Source organism: Sinocyclocheilus rhinocerous, unplaced genomic scaffold (genome assembly GCF_001515625.1).
Source record: "Sinocyclocheilus rhinocerous isolate Xijiao unplaced genomic scaffold, SAMN03320098_v1.1 scaffold725, whole genome shotgun sequence".
Lineage (NCBI taxonomy): Eukaryota > Metazoa > Chordata > Actinopteri > Cypriniformes > Cyprinidae > Sinocyclocheilus > Sinocyclocheilus rhinocerous.
The window spans coordinates 67,438-87,734 of NW_015659002.1; the positions used below are offsets into that span (position 1 = coordinate 67,438).

At 36.5% G+C, this 20,297-nt stretch overlaps 1 protein-coding gene across 1 annotated transcript in view; it reads right to left on the minus strand.

The window, feature by feature from the left end:
* The window catches only part of LOC107723134 (phosphorylase b kinase regulatory subunit beta-like), a 68,667-nt gene that overhangs the window by 41,812 nt on the left and 6,558 nt on the right, over nt 1–20,297 (minus strand). Inside the window, exons 4-9 of the mRNA XM_016531661.1 lie at nt 19,115–19,253; nt 14,553–14,652; nt 8,883–8,990; nt 8,297–8,377; nt 4,748–4,863; nt 1,366–1,429 (exon numbers count right to left, since the gene is read on the minus strand). Coding sequence (XP_016387147.1) covers nt 1,366–1,429; nt 4,748–4,863; nt 8,297–8,377; nt 8,883–8,990; nt 14,553–14,652; nt 19,115–19,253 — 608 coding nt within the window. The remainder of the gene's footprint in view (nt 1–1,365; nt 1,430–4,747; nt 4,864–8,296; nt 8,378–8,882; nt 8,991–14,552; nt 14,653–19,114; nt 19,254–20,297) is intronic.

The window sequence follows — 20,297 nt, forward strand, 5'->3', positions numbered from 1 at the left end:
ATATAAAATTTTATTTATTACATAAAAACAGCTCACAAATTTAAAAAGCAATTTTGCAAGTAACCTCAGTGAGCGGAATCTTCTTAGTTATCAAGGGCAATCCATTCAGAAAAAAACTATTGCTTCTCTCTTTTCTCTGCATTCCCCTCACACCTCTCCATTTAAACTGAGAGCGCTTTTTCAATTTCGCTTTTTCGGTGTCCGTAGACCGATTATACAACAAGCACCATTTTGTGGCACATTTAGCTCATCTAAAGAAGCTCACAAAGAACCGAAATGCTTATACGAGCTTCTGAACCAACAATTTACGTGCTGAGAGGGATTGTAATGTAAATGACTGTGAAGAGTGTGAGAATGGGAGGCGTGTCAGTGATATGTAGACTCCAGCAGAATATGCCATCATCAGTGAGATAAGAGCTGACTTTAGCTAACCGTGAATATTTGCCACTAAAAAATGTAAATCTAAGTCTGAAAGTCTATATATATTTACATATCTGTAACGACTCAATTCATCACTACTTTTATGATGTCTTTTTGTACTTTGTACTTGAAGCGTGTAAATTTTGGTTGAGTAGACTTTCAATGGATGAAAAAAAAATGAGAGAATATTAAAAATATATATTATTTTAAATAATAAAATAAAATATAATATAATAATTTTAATAAAAATAAAAATTAAAATAAATAAATGCACTTTGAGGATGTCATCACTTTTCCGGTCCATTACCAAATATAATGGATGTGGCCCACTGCCATCTTGATTTTCCCTTAACACCAAAACAAATTAATCCCACTAATGAACGCTCCAATAAGAAAAGAGCACCAAAATCAGATAGAAGTACTCACCATCCATCAAAGTTGGAAATCTGACAAAACGGATAGCTCAAACACAATCTAACCCAATCATCTTGATCACTTCGTTTAGTTTCTCTCTTGCCTTGGACACATTCATGCAATGAATTAGATCCCCATGCAGAAGCAGATGCATTTATTTATTACAAAGATGAAAAGAGCTGTTGGTACATTGCGTCCTTTAGCTGTTTTGAACTACTAAAATCCATCTTTTATGAACATTAAACACAATTCCTCAAAAAGCATTCATTATTCAGTGATTAAAGAGGCGGTTCATCCAAAAATGAAAATTCCCCCATTGTGTGGACTTTAGTATCATGTTTTATCGTTCTTGATTATCGTTTGTCAGCCACTACACAGGTTTGATGAAAAATATCAGTTTAGACAATCTGCAATCTCCTGTTGTGTTCCAAGAAGAACAAGAAGAAAGACAATCATAGAGGTTTCATATGACATTATGGTGAATTTTTTGAGTGAATAAACCCATTATTAGCTAAAGGATGGCAGCAGTACCTGATTTCCAAACAGGTTGAATCCATTGATGGCTTCCAGAGCTGCTTTGGCTAGTCCCACCGAGCTAGAAGACAACAGATCAGATTCACAGTCACACTGAGCATCTCCTTTTTAAGACAAAATCAATATTGCGCTTGCTATTTGAGCACTTTTCGCGAACAGAGAACTGAGCTCTCGTTAAATACTGTTCTGTTTTAGGTGACTCCTTTGAATTTAAACAAAGCTAATAATGTGGTGTGCGGAGCAATAAAAAAAAAGCACCCAAGTGCAATTGGTTAAGAAAAATCAATAGTAAAAATGCAGAAAACGAACAAACTGAAAGGCATTGGGGATAATTCTAAATTGAAAAGAACATGGTATAGAATCCAGCTCTGCTCCGTGCATCCCTTCCCAACAAAACCATCAGCTATGATCACAATCAAGCTACATGAGGTCCAGACACTATTGATTTTCTGCCTGGACAGAAAGCAAACATGCTCAGCCCCAGATATATTGGTAAAATCTGACAATGATCCTGACAGACTAAGATACTTTACATTCAAGCAGGTAAAGCTAAAAATGACAAAACTGGATAATGTATCAAAAATGAGGGGGAACCATCTGCTGTAATGTGGTACTATAACTGGCTCTGTATTGGTGATGGTTGGTCTGGTCTTTGTAATTGGATGAAAAACCCTTTATTCGCATTTTAATTAATTGGAAAGTTTCTGAGAGAATTTCAAAAGAAACTTTTAAACAGGCCCCTTGAATGGTCATGAATTACAGCCCTCTGGAGTTCTGTGACTTTCCTCAAAATTTGAAACAACATTGCTTCTGAAAACAGTAAAGCAACATCTATTTCCTTTGTGCTGGTCTGGAGTACACTGATATAAAACATTTATCACACATCTCATTCTGAGCTCCATCCACAGCAAAACAACAACCCTCTTTACTCTGTACACAGAATAATCATGTTAGAAGAACAAACTCATTAATTACTTAGAAAGAAACATATTTGCTTCAGCTTGCAAAAATGTATATTTACATTTATAATATTCGTAGCGCATGGGCTCTTATAAAAGGGAGAGCGGTATAGATGTGATGCTCATTAATTGTAAAAATTACAAAAAGCAGTTTTACTAACCTTTTTTTGTTTTAGAGAGATTATCATACATCAAATCGTATATTATTTTAAACAGTTATTTCTCCTTGAAATTTTATATATGTTTTTATTTATGATTTAAAACAATGTAGCAAAATACCATGTTCCTATCTGCACAAACCCAATAGAAAAACACTGGAAATTTGAGTGCATGTTTTAGAGAAATGAGCCACATGAACACAGAGGGGAAACACAGAACAATGGTATGATTTTTTTTTATGTTTCTGAAAGAAGTCTCTTGACTTGGGCTCAGCAAGGCTGCATTTATTTGATGAAAAATACAGTAAAAACAGTAATATTATGAAATATTACAATTTATATATAATAAATATTACATCTGTGATGGCAAAGCTGAATTTTCAGCAGCCATTACTTCAGTCTTCAGTGTCACATGGTTCTTCAAAATTCATTCTAATAATACTAATTTGCTTATTATTATAAATGTTGAAAACAGTTGTGCTACTTAATATTTTCTCTTCAGGATTCTTTGATGAATAGAAAGTTCAAAAGAACAGCATTTATTAGAAATAGTAATCTTTTGTAACAGTAATGTCTTTTCTGCACTAGCACTAGCCTTTGTGTACTTCTAGTTTAATTGTACTGTACTTGCACCTGTCTAAGTTGTTTAAGGTAAAATTGCAAAGCCTTATGCTACACATTGTCTGAATAAGTGAGATAAACATAAATAACAAGCTGCAATTATACCTGCTCTCCCCTATTTGAAAGCTCTCTAAAATAGATAATTTAAAGTCTGATGTATCATAAATCGATCATTATAAAATATTTCAATATCTGCTTAAAAATGTTAAACAATATTTTTAATTCAGTTAAAAAGTGCAAAGAGCAGAAGTCAATACTCTAATTGTCCCTCAGTAGGGATGCTGTGATGGCAAGATAAGGAAGCAGTGATGGAGAGAATCATTATTGAGCCTGGTTATGAAAGAGAGGCAAAGCGATGTGTTGGGAGTCCCTGCCTATTGACTTGCTCTTCTATAAAGCATATTGTCTGGGCAAATCCACAGTCCATACTGTCTGCAGAGCACCAAGAACCATTTCTGCAATGGGCAGATAGCAGCTTCTCTATGTGAGTCCTCTCAGTTAGAGTTCAGTCACTCATGGACTCACCCAGAGGAGGTGAAATGAAGTGTCACCTTTACTGGAGGGCCACCATAGACATGCTCCAATCTACAACCTCCTCAACATGAGCTGAAACTTTCATATCTGGGTTTCATTAATGCGAGCAGTTTGTTTTATTCGAGCATGAAGAATGCTGACTTGGTACCTAGTGAAAAATACAGGTTTAAAGAAAAGAAAAATGCTCTGTGCCTTGTGTGCTAATCAAAATGAAAAGACGCAACTGAATTAAGTACAATGTTAACATTTTAATTCATCAAAAGTGGCCGTAAAGACTTTTGCACAGTTGCAGATTTCTAATTCAAATAAAATGCTGTTCTTTACTGCTTCCAACATTACTAATAAGAGGAAATATTTCTTGAGCACCAAATCAGCATATTAGAATGATTTCTGAAGAATCAAGTGACACTGAAGACTGGAGTACTGAAACTTTCATATCGTTTTAGGTGCTGGGTTTCATTAATGCGAGCAGTTTGCTTTATTCGAGCATGAAGAATGCTGACTTGGTACCTAGTGAAAAATACAGGTTTAAAGAAAAGAAAAATGCTCTGTGCCTTGTGTGCTAATCAAAATGAAAAGACGCAACTGAATTAAGTACAATGTTAACATTTTAATTCATCAAAAGTGGCCGTAAAGACTTTTGCACAGTTGCAGATTTCTAATTCAAATAAAATGCTGTTCTTTACTGCTTCCAACATTACTAATAAGAGGAAATATTTCTTGAGCACCAAATCAGCATATTAGAATGATTTCTGAAGAATCAAGTGACACTGAAGACTGGAGTAATGACGTTGTAACATATATTAAAATAGCAAAAGGTTTTTTTTATTTTTTATTATTTCATAATATTACTGTATTTTTGTATCAAATAAATGCAGCATTGGGGAACATAAAATAGGCTTCTTTTAAACAACATTAAAAAAAAAAATCTTAGTTAAATATCCAATATTGACAGATACTGATAAATTGAAAGAACTGCAATATTGTCCAATAACCAATGTTTTACTGATTTACTGTGCACCCTTAACTACCCTTAACTTTAATTTAGCAGTTTTATTTAATGGCACAGTTCCAGAAAGGGATCAGAAAGACAATGATGAAACTTACCTGGAGTGCAGCTCTGTGCTACCATTGTTGTATTTGCTTCCTCGTTCCCACATGCCAAAGTCTGGCACACGATACGCTCTCTCCACACAGAACACCAGATTCTGGATGAATGATACCTACAATTGCAAACATGTCAGAGAAATGTGTCACACCGAGATCTCCATCGCCTTTGCTTGCCATCCAGACATCAGCACACATCAACAAATGTGGGTTTGCTTTGAGAAGTAGGCCTGCACTCAAAGCTTTTCTAGGCCATGGGTGTTTTTATTTGTCAATACATCAGCATTCCTTCGTGTTACCCATCTAATATTCTGATTATACATGAACTTATTTGAATAATGATCCACAGTATAAAGCAGCTAAAGTAATCCATCACTTCCGTGGGTGGCATTGGTAATATCATAAGCCCCTCAACACTTCCCATCCCCAGTGCGGAATGAGGCCATAGGAAAAACAAGATGAGGGAAAGAATGATGACTTTATGGTACGTAAATGAGGAAATGTTCAACCACCCGGGGAGGCCGGGCTGACAGCGCTTTTAATTTAACATGAAGAGAACTGAGGGCCCCTAAAGCACGTTAAAATGGGGCACGGAGGAAGGTAGGCGAAAGACAAAATTCAAAGGGAGAAAGGAGGAGAGAGGGATTTTATTTTGGGCCTGGACTAAAATGATTAATGTGACGAGCTTTATGGTATCTTAATGAATACCGCTGGCCCGGGGTGCCACTATTTTCTCTCTTCTTCCTTCTCTCAACCGCAGAGAGCAAGTGCAGAACAGGAGTGGAACTTTTCTAAGGATGAAGATGGATCAGTCATGGTCGTTTGTGTTTGCTGGATAAGGTGTTTGAGCTACTAATTGTACAGTAACTACTGAAGCGGCCCTTCGTCTATATGTTTTTCTAATAATAGATTTCAACTATGACATTTCTTAATCACTCATAAGCCAAATATACCTACAGTAATGGCTCAAGTTTTAAATGAGCTTCAAAACGAAGACGACACACAGAAACAGCTCCTAAATGGATCTTTAGTAGACAGTATTAGCCATGTTTAAACATATCAAATTAATTTAAGTTCCTTCAAGCAGAAGGAACTGCATGAAATATTCTGAAAGATATCTGTCCACAACTCTGACATGGAATTAAGCCACAAACGTTAGTTCGTCTGGCCCGAGGAGACTGAGCCTGGTTTCTCCCAAAGTTTTTTTTTTTTTTCTCCATTTCTGTCACCGATGGAGTTTGCTGTCCCTTGCCATTGTCGCCTTTTGGCTTGCTTAGTTGGGGACACTTGATATTTGCCAATATTATTGACTTGACTGCACGGACACTACTGGATGTGAACTGAACTGAGCTGGATGAAGACATCACTGTTTTCTCCAGAGCTGCTTTAGGGATGAATTAAACTCATTCCTAAAATGATGGACATATAATTGATGGACACAGTTATTGAACCAAAGTGAATCAACAATTAACTGATTTTAACTGAATAATGACTGTTTGCTGTTGTCTTTTAAGAGTTGTTTTACAGCCTAATTTAATTTTGTTTGCATCATTGAATCACTATTTTCTTGTTTATCACTGTAAAGCTGCTTTGTAAAGCTGTATTGTATAAAGCGCTATATAAATAAAGGTGACTTAAACGTTAAATATTCTTACAGAATAGTGGCAAGACAAGTAAATATGACATTTTCTCACTTTTTGCACATATTTTTAGTTTTCATTGTATTGTATTGTATTGCAATTTTATCAAGAACTACATACCAACATGTGGTCCCAAATTAGCAAGTTCCCATTTAACATCTTAATTCAGCCTGAATCAGCAGTTGCCCATCCTGGTGTATTTGTATTTTACTAAAACCTTTCAACAAGGATTTCATCAGTATGTTTATCTTTTAAAATCACACAAATTAGGGTTTATCTGTATTTAGACTCTATCCCAAATTCTGGTGAGTTGGAAAGCAAAACAAAACCCCATTTATTGAAAAGTGTCATAAACCTTTCAGACTGGATGACACACAAGTATGCAGATAAGGTATGAAGGTTGGATCCACTATCCTTCATTTATCAGATGGACAACCCCCCTGAAGTAATCAGGGACTAACTAGCTACGATGGTGGGCTAGTAGCTCATGAATTCCCCTACAACCACTCAATCCAAATCCAAGCCAAACCAGAACCAGGGCACACTGACAAAGCAAAGCTTACATTCTATAAGAAAAAAATGCACTGCCAATGATGAGTAGGAAAAATATGAAACTAACAATTTCTCCCCAATTTTTTCTGCTGTTCATTAATAATGGAATGTAATGGGATGCTGATTTCACAACTGTGTTTTTTTTAATTGCATTACACACCCGAGTAGGCACTGTTTAGAGACGTCAATTAGCAACTCTTTTGCAAATAGCAAAATAAAAGCTACTGTGAAAATTTGTTAAGGTTTGGGAGGAAAGCTCAGCTAGAAAGGTAATTCTGCCTGTCATATACAAGATATAGTTGTACACAGTAATTGCTTAAAAACACAACATTTCAGAGTAACAATTTCCAAGAAAAGGACAATATGGCTAAATTAATAAAAGTTGCGTTTATTCAACAGACAGTGGTTTATCAGCAGAGTGTTAAATAAATGCCCCTAGGCGCGAACAGCAGGAATAAAAGACGCTATTAATGAAGTCTGTGCAGCCCAAAGAAAAGAGAAAGATTACACAACTATTACAGAAACCACTAACACATCTCAGTATCTCCTCTGGTGTGTGAGTCCAGGGGTCGGGGGTGAGTGCTGGCAGGATTTGAAGAGGCCTTTTTAACGACAGTTTCATATTTGTGCTACAGTATTTTCCAAATAGAGTTCTTGAGCAATTGCATAAGTGATCTCTCAGCTTGATAAAATGCAGGAATTGGCATTTATGCTCTTTGCCCTCAACCATTTCAACTCAGCTTAACTTTATTTCTGCAGTAATGTTTCTTACAGCTAAATTGCTCAATGTAGCCATGGCCAGAATGCCCTAAGAGCAAGTCCTCAGGCAGAATCCAGTGGCTAGGGACAAGGTTTTGGGTGTAAAACATTTCACTACCTAATCCACTGCAGTCATCATGGCAGAAACTGGCTGTCCCATTGAGGTGAAATACTCCCCAATCCTTTCATTCTCATCTACTGTATAATTCTTAATACACTGTACAGTACCATTGTACAGATGACGATACCTTTCTAAACCTCTAGAGAGTTAAATATTTAGCTTGACTTGAAAAAGTGTAAAAGTGCAGTAACATTAGCAAAATTTCATAAACAAAAAGGTCCATTGCTTATTGAACACCTTTCTGTTGGATCAGTGCAGAGAAAACTTTTGCCCTTACATTTCTAGAGCCCATGGATTCCTACTGAAATGACTAGTCTTAATTTGCTGAACGACTATAAATGTGACCGCACCTTAAGGCATGTATATTTGTAAATCTGCTTTGTAACAATATGTACTGCGGAAAGTGCTATGCAAATAAACTGAACTGAATCGAAGTGACAAGAATTGGACTGGTAAAGGTACCACATGCATACATACCTCATCTGTATTGTAGATTATTTGTAGGCCAGAACAAATCATTTCAACCAGGTACAATAAAAAGAGAGACACGGCGTCAATCTGTTTGAAAAAAAAAAGGAAAGAAATGGTTATAGTTACTGCAGTTTTATAATAATATAATTTTATATTATCACACTAATGTAAAAGGTAATGGTGAGTAAAAGGAGAAACTGCAATTTTGAAACTCTGAAGTTTTCATTACTTGTCTATTACTTGATAAAATGTTATTTTAATAGTTTAATTCAAAGCGTTGCATTAATTTTGCGGGCTGTTGACCACTGGTACAGTCAGCAGATATTACAGCAGCAGCCTATATGCAATAAACAAGCAGTGCTAAAAAAAAAATGAGACAAGATAATAAAAATAAAAAAATACTGAAAGGAGGACGACACAAGCGCTCATTCCAAAACTCTCAATACTGTTAGAGAGGACACTTACAGTATATAAAGACTTTTTTAATACAGAATTGGGAATGACAGGTGTCATACATATCAATTGTTGATAAAAAAAACAACTTTTGGGCAGTTTATATGGATATAGTGTGTGAATGCAGTGTGGGAAGCACCTGTAGATGGCTGTACTCTACATATGAGTAAATCTCATCTCCAGTCTGCACGTTAAATACTGAGTGGAGGCACGTGGACGGACTCGGGTCCTGCTTAAACTTTTCCACCTGTGAGAATATTAGAGTGAGAGAGAAAAGTCGGAGGGAGAAGGGTAGAGTCCATGAAAAATGCAAGATATAACCAAGGTATTGGCCGTTTCATAATTTATCAAATGCTTACTAAGGTAAGTGAGTGAAGGAAAAAAAGAAGTGTATTGATATTCCTGGAGGTCATGGTTCAGTTGTGCGCCTGAACACGATTTTATCTCATTTAAAGTACTGCTCTGTAATATTGCATTATATCAGTAAATGTACATTAGCTTTTTAACTGCAAATTACAGTTAAAGGTGCAGTAGGAGATCTTGGAAAATGCTAACTTTAGCCTGATAGACGTGGGTGTTTGGGAGCAACTCTGAATGCGTGAATCTCTCCACAAGAAAGATGTAGTGCTCCCAGATGTCTGCTTGGCTTGAAATAGATGCTAGGAAGCTGTCGGATCACAGACCTGCTCAATCAGGATGAGTATCTACATAACTCAAGCTTTAGAGTTTTTAAGGCTTTGCTGGACACATAATGCACTCTCTGCCATCAATGATACTTTAACAGCAAAAACATTTTAAAATGCTGTACTTCCGGCAATATATTTGCACACAAGTTGATTTCAGAGATGCGATAAGGAGAATTTGGGAAGATGCGCTAGTGAAGTGAATAAATGTTGGGTATTAAACCTCAGAAGGAATATTTGTGACAGACTCCAAAAATTTGAGGGCATGACAATTTGCATGTGGACTTCATAATCAGTGACGTCGTATTTGTTTGGATGGGTGTAGAAACAATAATGACAGGATAATAAAGTTTACTGTTTAAGTAGATTTTTTTTTTTTGAGATAACATTTAATAACAACTGACAAGAAACATTTTTATGTTCTGGCTTTTCTATTTAGTATAACAGGGGGAAAAACAGATTTACAGTAGGTATTAGAGACAAATAAACAGCATGTTTTTCTGCATTCACTCTATTATAAAGTCATTTAGTTAAGGTCATTGGATGCTTCTCTGATCAGGCAGAAGATGATGTGAAGTTCATAGCTGCATGCAGTGAAGGTCTAACTGTGACTAACTCTAGCATACAGTTTTTTAAAAACAGTATATTCACATTTCTTATGACGAGAAATTAATTTTAAATTCATTGGAAGTCATATTTCTCTCCTGTGAAAGATGCCCAGACCAATCATGAGAAATGCTGCAGATATTGATATTTATTTGCTCTAACATTTGCTTATTAAACACTAGATTGTTATTGACTTGACGACATACCATACCAGATGAAATTAAAAGGTGATCAAACAGAAAGAGATGAAGATGATAAATAAATGGTAGACTGAACAGATGCTAGTCGTAAACTCAAGTAAATAAGATTATGCAGACGATAGGTAAGGCTTCTGCACTGACTCACGACAGAAAACCAATCACCTACCCAGCAGACAGACGTGACTGCCGCAGGGATTTTTTCCCCCCAGATGTCGAGAATGAGGTCACAAAATATATATAAGCATGATTATTTAATGCGGCACAAAAATAAAGCATACACTGCAAAATAACAAATAAAAATTGTTTTAGATGTTCAAAAGAACATTTTGAATTATTACATTGACTGATTATTTCTACAAGTGTCAAAAAATGAACGAATGAATAAATAAATAAATAAAAAGACGTCACTGCAGTTGCACTACATGTTAGTGACAGCCAAATATTGGTTGCTTAATCAATATATACAGATAATGCTAGTCTATTTTGACTTTGAACTAGTTTATTTTAATCTAATAACTATGGACGTTGGGCATTTCCCCCCCAATATTATCTATTTTTTAATCATTTGAATGTAATTTTTTGTGTACTGGATATGTAATTTATAATTCAATGATAACAAATAAGATGTACACAAAACACACACATTTAATATCCCATAGACTGTTTCCCATAAATCCCACACAGCTCCAAGGATTTCTCGAATCTTCCACACATGCATTAACAGAATCAGTGGGATTCTCTGCCCTAGCTCAAAATGTCAGTGTGTACAATATAACAAACAACATTCCTTGACTATTTTGTCCTTGACACAAAAAAAAACAAAACAACAAACCACAGATTCTTAAGATGCACCACATGAATAAAGCCATCTCTGGCAGTCATTTACATATTATAACCCTACAGTTATGGAAGGGACCCTTCACCCGTCAATACAGCTGAAAATTGGGCCGACCTTTCCCACTGACCGCATGCACACGGGCCCCTACAGCATACTTTAAGTGTTATAAATAAGTGGCCCATTTTTTATTTTTCCCTTCCCCTCTCTCGTCAGGTCATGAGAGGCATTCTTCTGGTCCCAGATACACAATGATTTTTTTTCACACCAGTTACACAGCTGTAAGTTTCCGCAAAATAAAAAACACTTACCCCTGGGTCCAAATCCATGTCTCAGTAAAACAAATATAGATAAAGGCAAAAAAAAGAACGATAAAGACACCTGTGAGACAAAGGATGACATTTGAAACATCTGTTAGTCGCCTGTCAAATTAAACCAATAAAAGCTGAAAGCACAACAGGGCAGTGAGTAACCTTCAGTTGCTGAAGGAACATCTATTATTTTATGACACACTACTTGGCAAAATAGAGCCAAAGTGATTTATTATGTGTGACTTTGGATTGACCTTTTTTAAACTCATCAAAGGTGGCTGCTTGTGCTTGGTGAGAGAAGTCTTCTTCTGCATGTATTTGTGAGCGCATAAAGACCAGTTTAACGCTGCAAAACAAACACATGCGTGACTTAACTATAATTCAAGCATTCATGCTTTTCTGCTGCTTTTCATCTGTTTGTGACTTATTTTTCACAGTGTGTTATCAGCAGCGTGCCACAGTAAACACGTCTGTTGAATTTACCCGGGGAACCGATGATATGAACAGTTGCAACGCATTGCGAGTTTATTAAAAACCCAATGTGCTTTGTGAATGCTATAGACAGATGTTAATGAGCACGGCACTGTGTAATTAACTGCATAAACGAGGCATTATAATTAAGACACAGAAAAGCTTTCTTGCAAATCAGGTCTTGGGGGTCAGGAATAAATTAAATGTAACAATTTCAAAGGCACAATAGAGGCGTAATAATTGCTCAGGTCTATGCTGGGTGAGAACAGTTGTTTTAGAGCAATGGCCAACTGTAAAAAAAAAAAAGCATTAAAATGAGCTCTTTTTGCATGTGAAATAAGACTACACCTACACTGTTAAAGACAGCCTCCCAACCAACAGTACATCAGCACCAGAAATGTAACTTCAAATGCATCGGTGATGGAAATATTTTATGTAATAGCCTAGGAGTAGTCAAAAGGGTATGTTCAATATAGAATGTTCAGAAAAGTGCAGACTAAGGATGCTCAGATCAAAGACCATGTATCTATGATTAAATAATCTACACTTACCCAAAAAGTGCTTAAAACAGTAGAACAACAGTCATATGACAAACCAATGACCAGATCAGTATAACCAATTACAGTGAAGAAGACTTGAGTGACACTGATTTTTACTCAACTACAAGGTATAAATGTACATGTTTCTTTCTGTTCAGGCAGTCTCTCTTGGTTGTTGTGACCAGTGGCCTCCCGGCCGTGAATAAAATTTTTATTCCTGCAAAGAGCAACTTGGGAGTCGTGTCTGGTATATTCTGCGCAGCTGAGGAACAGAAGTACTAAAGATTCTATGCTCAAAAGACCACCGCAAAGACAGCGATAGTGTTGGAAGACTATAGAGCCGTCCTCGGGCTGAGGCTGTAATACTCGGGGTTAGTATAAAAGATCCTGTGTCGGACCAGCGTACACCTGAGAAGTACAGTGAGAGTGAATAGATGCTAAAGACCTGCGTGCTCATGTGTGATTGAGGTAGTGATAGTAGCTTCTTGACGGAACGCCGTCACCATACTTCAGGCAAGTATTGTATTGTATTGTAAGTATTCGGGGAATTCAGGGAATTAGCTCGAGATACTGTAGTTATTATATTAACAACTGGTAGTTGTTTGAATTGTCTGTGATGAAGTCAGATTTGAATTGTGAATTTCCACGACACATCCAATTCATTAACAGTGAAAAACTGCAATGATCTGCATATTAAAGGCATTTCTTTTAGGTCAAATTGTCAAAATAACTTTTTCTATTTGATTAATTTATTTTAAAAAATATTATAATATTTTTTATGGAAACCATGACTACATTTTTGATGAATTATTATTATTATTTATTATATTTATTTATAGTGACATACTGCTTTTCCCCAGTAAAATATTAATGATACATTTAGATTACCTTATATGGGCCTGAGAATCATTTCCCCCGATAATATTTCAGCAATCATGTCATGTACACTGAACAAAATTATAAACGCAACACTTTTGTTTTTGCCCCCATTTTTCATGAGCTGAAATTTGCCATTTAGAATCAGTATAAGCAAATGAATCAATCACTACTGATCTAATTCGTCAGATGGGTTTGCAAAAAGGTCTAAAATTGTTTGCAACTCTGTTTGATTCATTCAACAAGTTTCCCACACCGTAACAGCATACTTTAAGACAGAAAACAAAACTAGTACTGGATGGGTTGAAATTTACCTACGATACACACTGCTGTGTCAGCTTTATCACTGTCCATGTGTAAACAATAAAGTTGCTCTTTATTGCACCGTGCAGTTTGTGAATGAGCAACAAACTTTATACTACAAGTTACACAATTTATATCTATTTCTCATATAAAACAATAACAATATGGGTATTATTTAATGGGCATCCTGTGCCCATGCATGAAAGACTAGAAACACTCCCTTGCATTACTTAACAGTTCCTTTCAGTTGGTGATAAAATTTACCAGCTGGGCCAAAACAGGAAGCCCAACAACTAAGCAAATGACCACAGCCACTACAGGCAGCTCGCCATGCGAACGTTGTCAAAACCCTGATTGCAGCAATATCCAACTGTTAAAACCACACAAAAGCTCAACTGGCAGCCACTCAAATGCAACCCCACAGACAACCCTTTAAATAATGCCCAAGCACCATCCAGTTTGTAGAGTGAGTTCACACATCTGCAGTCAAAACCAACTCTTTACTGCGGTGTGTCACAGACATAGCTGACACAATCCAGTGTGAGAGCTGAGGGATGGACAGAAGATCAGCTATTTGATTTCCAACTTGTAAAGAAAACTTAAAAGCATAGTTCATCCAAAAATAAACATTCTATCATCAATTACTCACCCCTGTGTCATTCCAAACCCATAAGAATTTTGTTCATCTTTGAAACACAAAGATATTTGTAATGAAGTGCTAAATGCAGGTCATGTGATCTTGCCAAACTTGTGCCAACTCTGCACAAGGGCATTTGACCTGCAAGCTGCTGCATAAGCGTAATCTTAACCTTACAAGAAAAGTACCAAACATGATCAAGAGAACTGTAAGGTTGTTTTGCAGTCTGAAACCGCTCATTAAGGGTGAACAGAGTGATCTTCAGCAGGTTGCTTGAGTTTTCAAAAGGCAAAATTGATGCATGCAGTACTGCTGCGTTCTGTCCTATGGTGTGAAGCTGTGACCCACCTTATCAGACTGCCGCATGTAGCAGTACATAATCCCCCGCATGCACTTGATGGCAGAGTGCTCCAGTTCATGAGTGCGGCCCATGTCATCATCAATGCGCCTGTACAACAAACATTCTGCATGAGTTCCTGGAAAACACTTTATTATTTTGAAAATACATATTTTAAATAGCAAAGTATCTGCAGCATGTCATTTCCATTTACTAAGGCAAGTGTTGAAACTATCACAGTCATAAAAAAGCGGACATGTAAATGAGACAGACCTTTAGAGAGCATGCATGTGCACACACCACCCACATACATTCTTACAGAGACAAATAGAGAGTAAGTAATGGGTTCAGGCCTAGCTGTCAGATTGAAATCATCTTAATTAAACTCCTCTGACAATGCTAATATGCAGAGGTGAAGACTGATGACTATGCCTGTCTCTGATATACGCCTGCTCTCTATTTTTATCCTTGCATTCGTCCTCTAGAGGAACAACCATCACCAGGAGGAGTGAGAAGGGGAAAAAAAACACTTTGTCTTAGGAGTTCAATGGAAAGTCTCTTTCTTGGGTGCCCTCCAATAAATCTTGTAACCTTGACACGGGCCAACAGAGTGCTGGTGACCTGCTTTAGAAAGAGGGGAGGTGTGTGTGTGTGTGTGTGTGTTTGTGCATGGTATAGATATATCATATGTGTCCCCATTATGCCATTTTTAAGGTTCCTAATATTGTTTTGGGAGTCTCCTACAATAGGTTTACATGCATGCAAGGTAAAAAAAATAAATAAACGTTTTCTCAAAATATGCATTTAACATCACCTCATTTTCCAGCGATTCTGAAATGATTCGTTCGAAGCAGTTTAAAGATTCAGTCTCTCTAAACCCCTCCTTTCCCTGAGCCTACTCTGCTCTGATTGGTCAGATGGCCCAGTCTGTTGTGATTGATCTACCGCGTACAGCGCGTGTCTGAAACAATACGCCTATTGCCATAGTTCCATATTTTGAACGCTCGATTGAGAATATAAACAGGACTGTACAGTGCAACATATATGTCGCACGTGCTACGAAAAAACTGGTCTGTGCGATGAATAAATTTACCACTGTAGCACGCAAGAAGTCAGTTGCTTTAAAAATAGTATAATTGATATATATAGTGTATATAGTGTTTTATTTTAATATTTGTTCATTACATTTCTTGAATGTTACTGCTAAATACTGTACCTGAAGCACTGTTTGTTTTATTTGTATATGTATTTGTAATGTATATCTTTGTTCTTATTTTCTATTAACAAAAATAAAATAATGACAAAGATTTTTATCTTTGCTCACTTTGGCCTAAATGTCTGCCATTCTTTTTTATTTTATATTTTGTTAAGGTGCAAGAGGTGTTCTCCAGTCTTCCATTTTTAGCAAATTAAGAAAACTTTGTCTAAAAACATTTTTTGTGATGGTTTGTATTTTTGTGCTCTGTATGGAACATCAGTGCCTGTTTAAGTGATGAACTCCATTACTTATGTTTGTTTTCAGACATGATAACAGACGTTTTATACTTGTGCTACAACTTTTTGCCCTGTGCTACAAAACTTTCAACCTCTGTAGCACCAGTGCTATGTGCAAAAAAAGTTAACGTACAGCCCTGATAAACATCGATTATTTATCATCCTTACAGGTTGTGATTCAGTGGAGCCAACTGGTCCGAATAAACTGGGTACTAAGCCATCTTTCAAGAACAAGCATGTTGTGAATCACGCTTTGAACTCCATGAGATTAGAGGAGCAGTTGTCAGTAAAATTACGGGAACACAAAAATAGATTGGGGTTGTACTGCTGTGGTGCAGTGGAAAAAATAAATTTTAGCTACTGATTCTTTGCAGCCTCATCTTTCAGAAGTGAAAATAAAACTAATTTACTTTCACAGTGTAGGACACAGCATCTTCTCGACATGATGTTAACCACATGAACAAGCTACAGTGTTTGAGGGCGGGTCAAGTTGTTCATGGCGCACCTGGCCTACATATAACATAGGCAAACATTACGCAAATGTGTTACCCCATGACGTGTAACCATCATGGAAGTGGAATTCGAATTACTGGCGACTCGTTTAGGCTGTTCAGAGTCGATTCTTTCTTTTGGGAGACAATATCTTTATTTATCGTGCACTTTCGGCTTTACAGCTTGTTTACGTTCACACACAGCTATAGCATGCATATTACACACTGCATGGAAAGCAAAAACGAAATGGCACAATAGGGTCACTTTAAAATATCTATAACTTATTCCCATTTTACTGAATATTGGAAATATTACAAAATGTAGTGAAAATATACACCTAAATATAAATAGTGAAAATACTAAGGGCCTATAAATCTACATATTTCAATGTTTTTCTCTAAAACATTCAAACTTTGCTTTTCTAGTTAAAAATGACATAAACATACTTGGACAGAATTGCAATTCTGCATCCTGTTTGCTACCTCAAATCAATTCAGGATTGAATTGGAATTTAAACAGGCATTCTCAGACAATATTCAAGTGTTTGGTTGTCCCAGTCTTATTATTACGAAGTGAAAGCAATACCAAACCAATCAGACACCGCCTAGAAAAGGTCATGCATCAAAACCTCCTGCCTGAACAACAAGGACTTTTACTGTGTTTCTACTACGCTTTTTTGTCCTTGTCACACAACGCTTTTTTCAAAGTATCTTTTTTTTTTGTTCAACAGAAGACACAGAGGTTTGAAGTGACAAGAGGCTGAATAAATGATGACAGATCTTATTCTTATTTTTGGAAGGAAATCTGCCTTCAGATGAAAGAAGGTAAGACGGTGCAAAACACAAGGAAATACTCCAAGTGAACCTCTTGGAAGAAAGTTCATTTTTAGGATGTAAAATGATTCAGAACACAAAGCCAAATCACTGAAGTAGTTGAAGAACAAGATAAATGTTGTACAACAGCCCAGTTAAAGAGCGAGCAGGGCGGTCTTTGGTCATAACATCTTGGACTCAAAGTGACTTTGAACAATCCCCCAAGAGGAACCTGGGGTTTAGCTCCAACACCTTGTTTAAGAGCATAAAGGTGAGAGTTCGTCAATTCCCCCTTGCAGAGTTTGAACATATAACCTTTAAGCTATCCGGTATTCAGCACATCCCTGGATATTAAGTTCAGTCTAATTTTGTCTTAACTGAGCTTTGGAAACTGCAGTGTAAAAGCAGCAGTCCACTTATTTGAGCACTGGAACAAATGTATCTGGATCAATGTGCCAAACTGCACCTGATCAGTGGGTAAAGAGTTACCACAATGTGATTAAAGCTGCCACTGATAGAAATGTATCAAATGTGAAGAGTGAATACTTACACTCTACTTCAAAAGATTTTTTTGAAAAAAGTCTCTTACAGTATGCTCGCCAAAAATGCTTTTATTTTATCAAAAATACAGTAAAATTATAAAATATTATTACAATTTAAAATAACTGTTTTCTATTTAAATATATTTTAAAAAGTAATTTATTCCAGTGATAGCAAAGCTGAATTTTCATCATCATTACACCAGGCTTCAGCATCACACGTTTCTTCAGAAATCATTCTGATATGCTGATTTGGTGTTTAAGAAACATGTCTTATTATTATCAATGTTGAAAACAGTTGTGCTGCTTAATATTTCAGGTGATACATTTTTCTCCGATGAATAGAAAGTCCAAAAAACGGCATTTATTAGAAATGAAAAATTTTGTAACATAAATGTCTTTACTTCCACTTTTGATCAGTATTAATTTCTTAAAGGGGTCCTATTATGCTTTTTTACTTTTTCAACTTTAGTTAGTCTGTAATGTTGCTGTTTGAGCATATAAAAGATCTGCAAAGTTACAAAGTTCAAAGTCCACTTCAAAAGGAGATATTTTATTGAACAGAAATCACTTTTCAAAAACTACAACGAACGACTCGTTTGACTTTGTAAAAGAGCATAATAGGACCCCTTTAAAAAAAAAAAAACACATACCATAAACTTTTGAACGGTAGTGCGTGTAAGCAGCATATTTCATTTTTTCCCTATGATAATGACACATTAATTTTCACTGTTTCATTTAAAGAGGCCTATTCTACCAAGTCAAACCACAATACTGCTTATTTGGGCCAAATCATAGACATAAGATCTGCGTTCACACCAAGAGTGACTCAACAACCAGTATGAATAAACGTTCACATGGTTTTGTGCATAATACAACCCATCTGACAAGACAGATTCCTCTCGCTCACTAAAACAGCTCACTAACAGATATGCTTTAAGATGTTGTAAAATAGCTTGTTCAGCCTTTTGCATACCACATCACACTTACCTTACACTTATCTCTTGGCTTGTTTTTTTTTTAACACAAACAACTTCTTATATTCAGCATTTAGCACTTAGATATATGCAGCACTGGGTCATATTGATTATTATCTTGCTTATATTGATAACGGATTAACAGATTTTGATTCATGATTGATGAGGATACCATGCTGGTAAATGGGACCACTAGAAAAGTCAATAATATGTCAATTTATAGAAAGGTAATTGCACATACAGTACTACTCAGAACTACCTGTATGCCAATGCCAGTGCCCAGATACTGGCAGCGCAGTACAGGGAGTCTCTGACTTTAGCCTCCTTACAGGTGGAAGAGGTCTTCACTGGGAACAGACCAGTGGTAGGGCTCTGATAATTCAGAATGGTGCACTTCACTAGAAGAAATGAGAGAAGGACAGAGAAAAAAACAGATATAGTGTTACAATCAACAGCCCACAGCAACAGCATGTGCCTCCAAAAACACTTACTGGACCTTGCTGTTTACGCGTCTTGGATGAACACCTTTACACACCTGTTATTCTTGTCGTCTAACATAAAATACCACAGCATTTATAATTAATTAAGCTAAATAAATATTGTTGCACGTTTCTTGTCTATATCAATATAATGAATACAAAAAAAAAAACCAGTAAAAAAAAAAAACCAGTAAAAAAAAGGTAACACAGCTTTATCCATCACTGTGCCCAGCTGTTAAACTTCCTCTCTCTCCACTGTGATTTCTCTTTACTAATGTATAATCAGGCTGAATAGGGCACTTCATTTTTCATCAGCACATTACGGCAGCACACATGAAGGGGACATTCATTCCGAGCCATCATTTGTTATGTAGAGTTTGGGTCAATTCAAAGAGACGGTGCCAGCAGGGCTGGGGGATAAGGAGACACTGGGGGGAATTAGTCAGAATATTAATAAACTCTTCAGAGAGACTGCAGCCAGGATTACTCCGACTCCCATCGGAAGAATCCCGCAATCCAGAAAGGGCGATAAATATGTCTTTATCTGATTAGGCCTTGTACTGTAACTGCGGTTGATGCCGGCAGGACTGAAAGGAAGACTGCAGTTTCCATACTGTTTCAGGGAGGAACAGAGATCATTTAATCCGGAGAAATCTGCCACACAGCCTGCAATTACTGCCCATTTGCTCCTGTGAAAACCTTAAATTACTAATCAAGAAAATCTCATTTGCAGTCATTTCACAGTCTGCATGGCAAACGGTGGCATCACCTGCACATTAAGTGACTTCTTTGGAGAAAAGAAAATAAGCGAAATGAAATATTATTCACACGCATCTTTAGCATGAGGGATGGAATGCATCACAGCACTCTAGATGCAAATTCTTTGAAGACTGCATCTCTCTCATCATCTATCAACACTGCACACACAAATAGTCGGTTTCCACGAGGAAGCCATTTGTATAC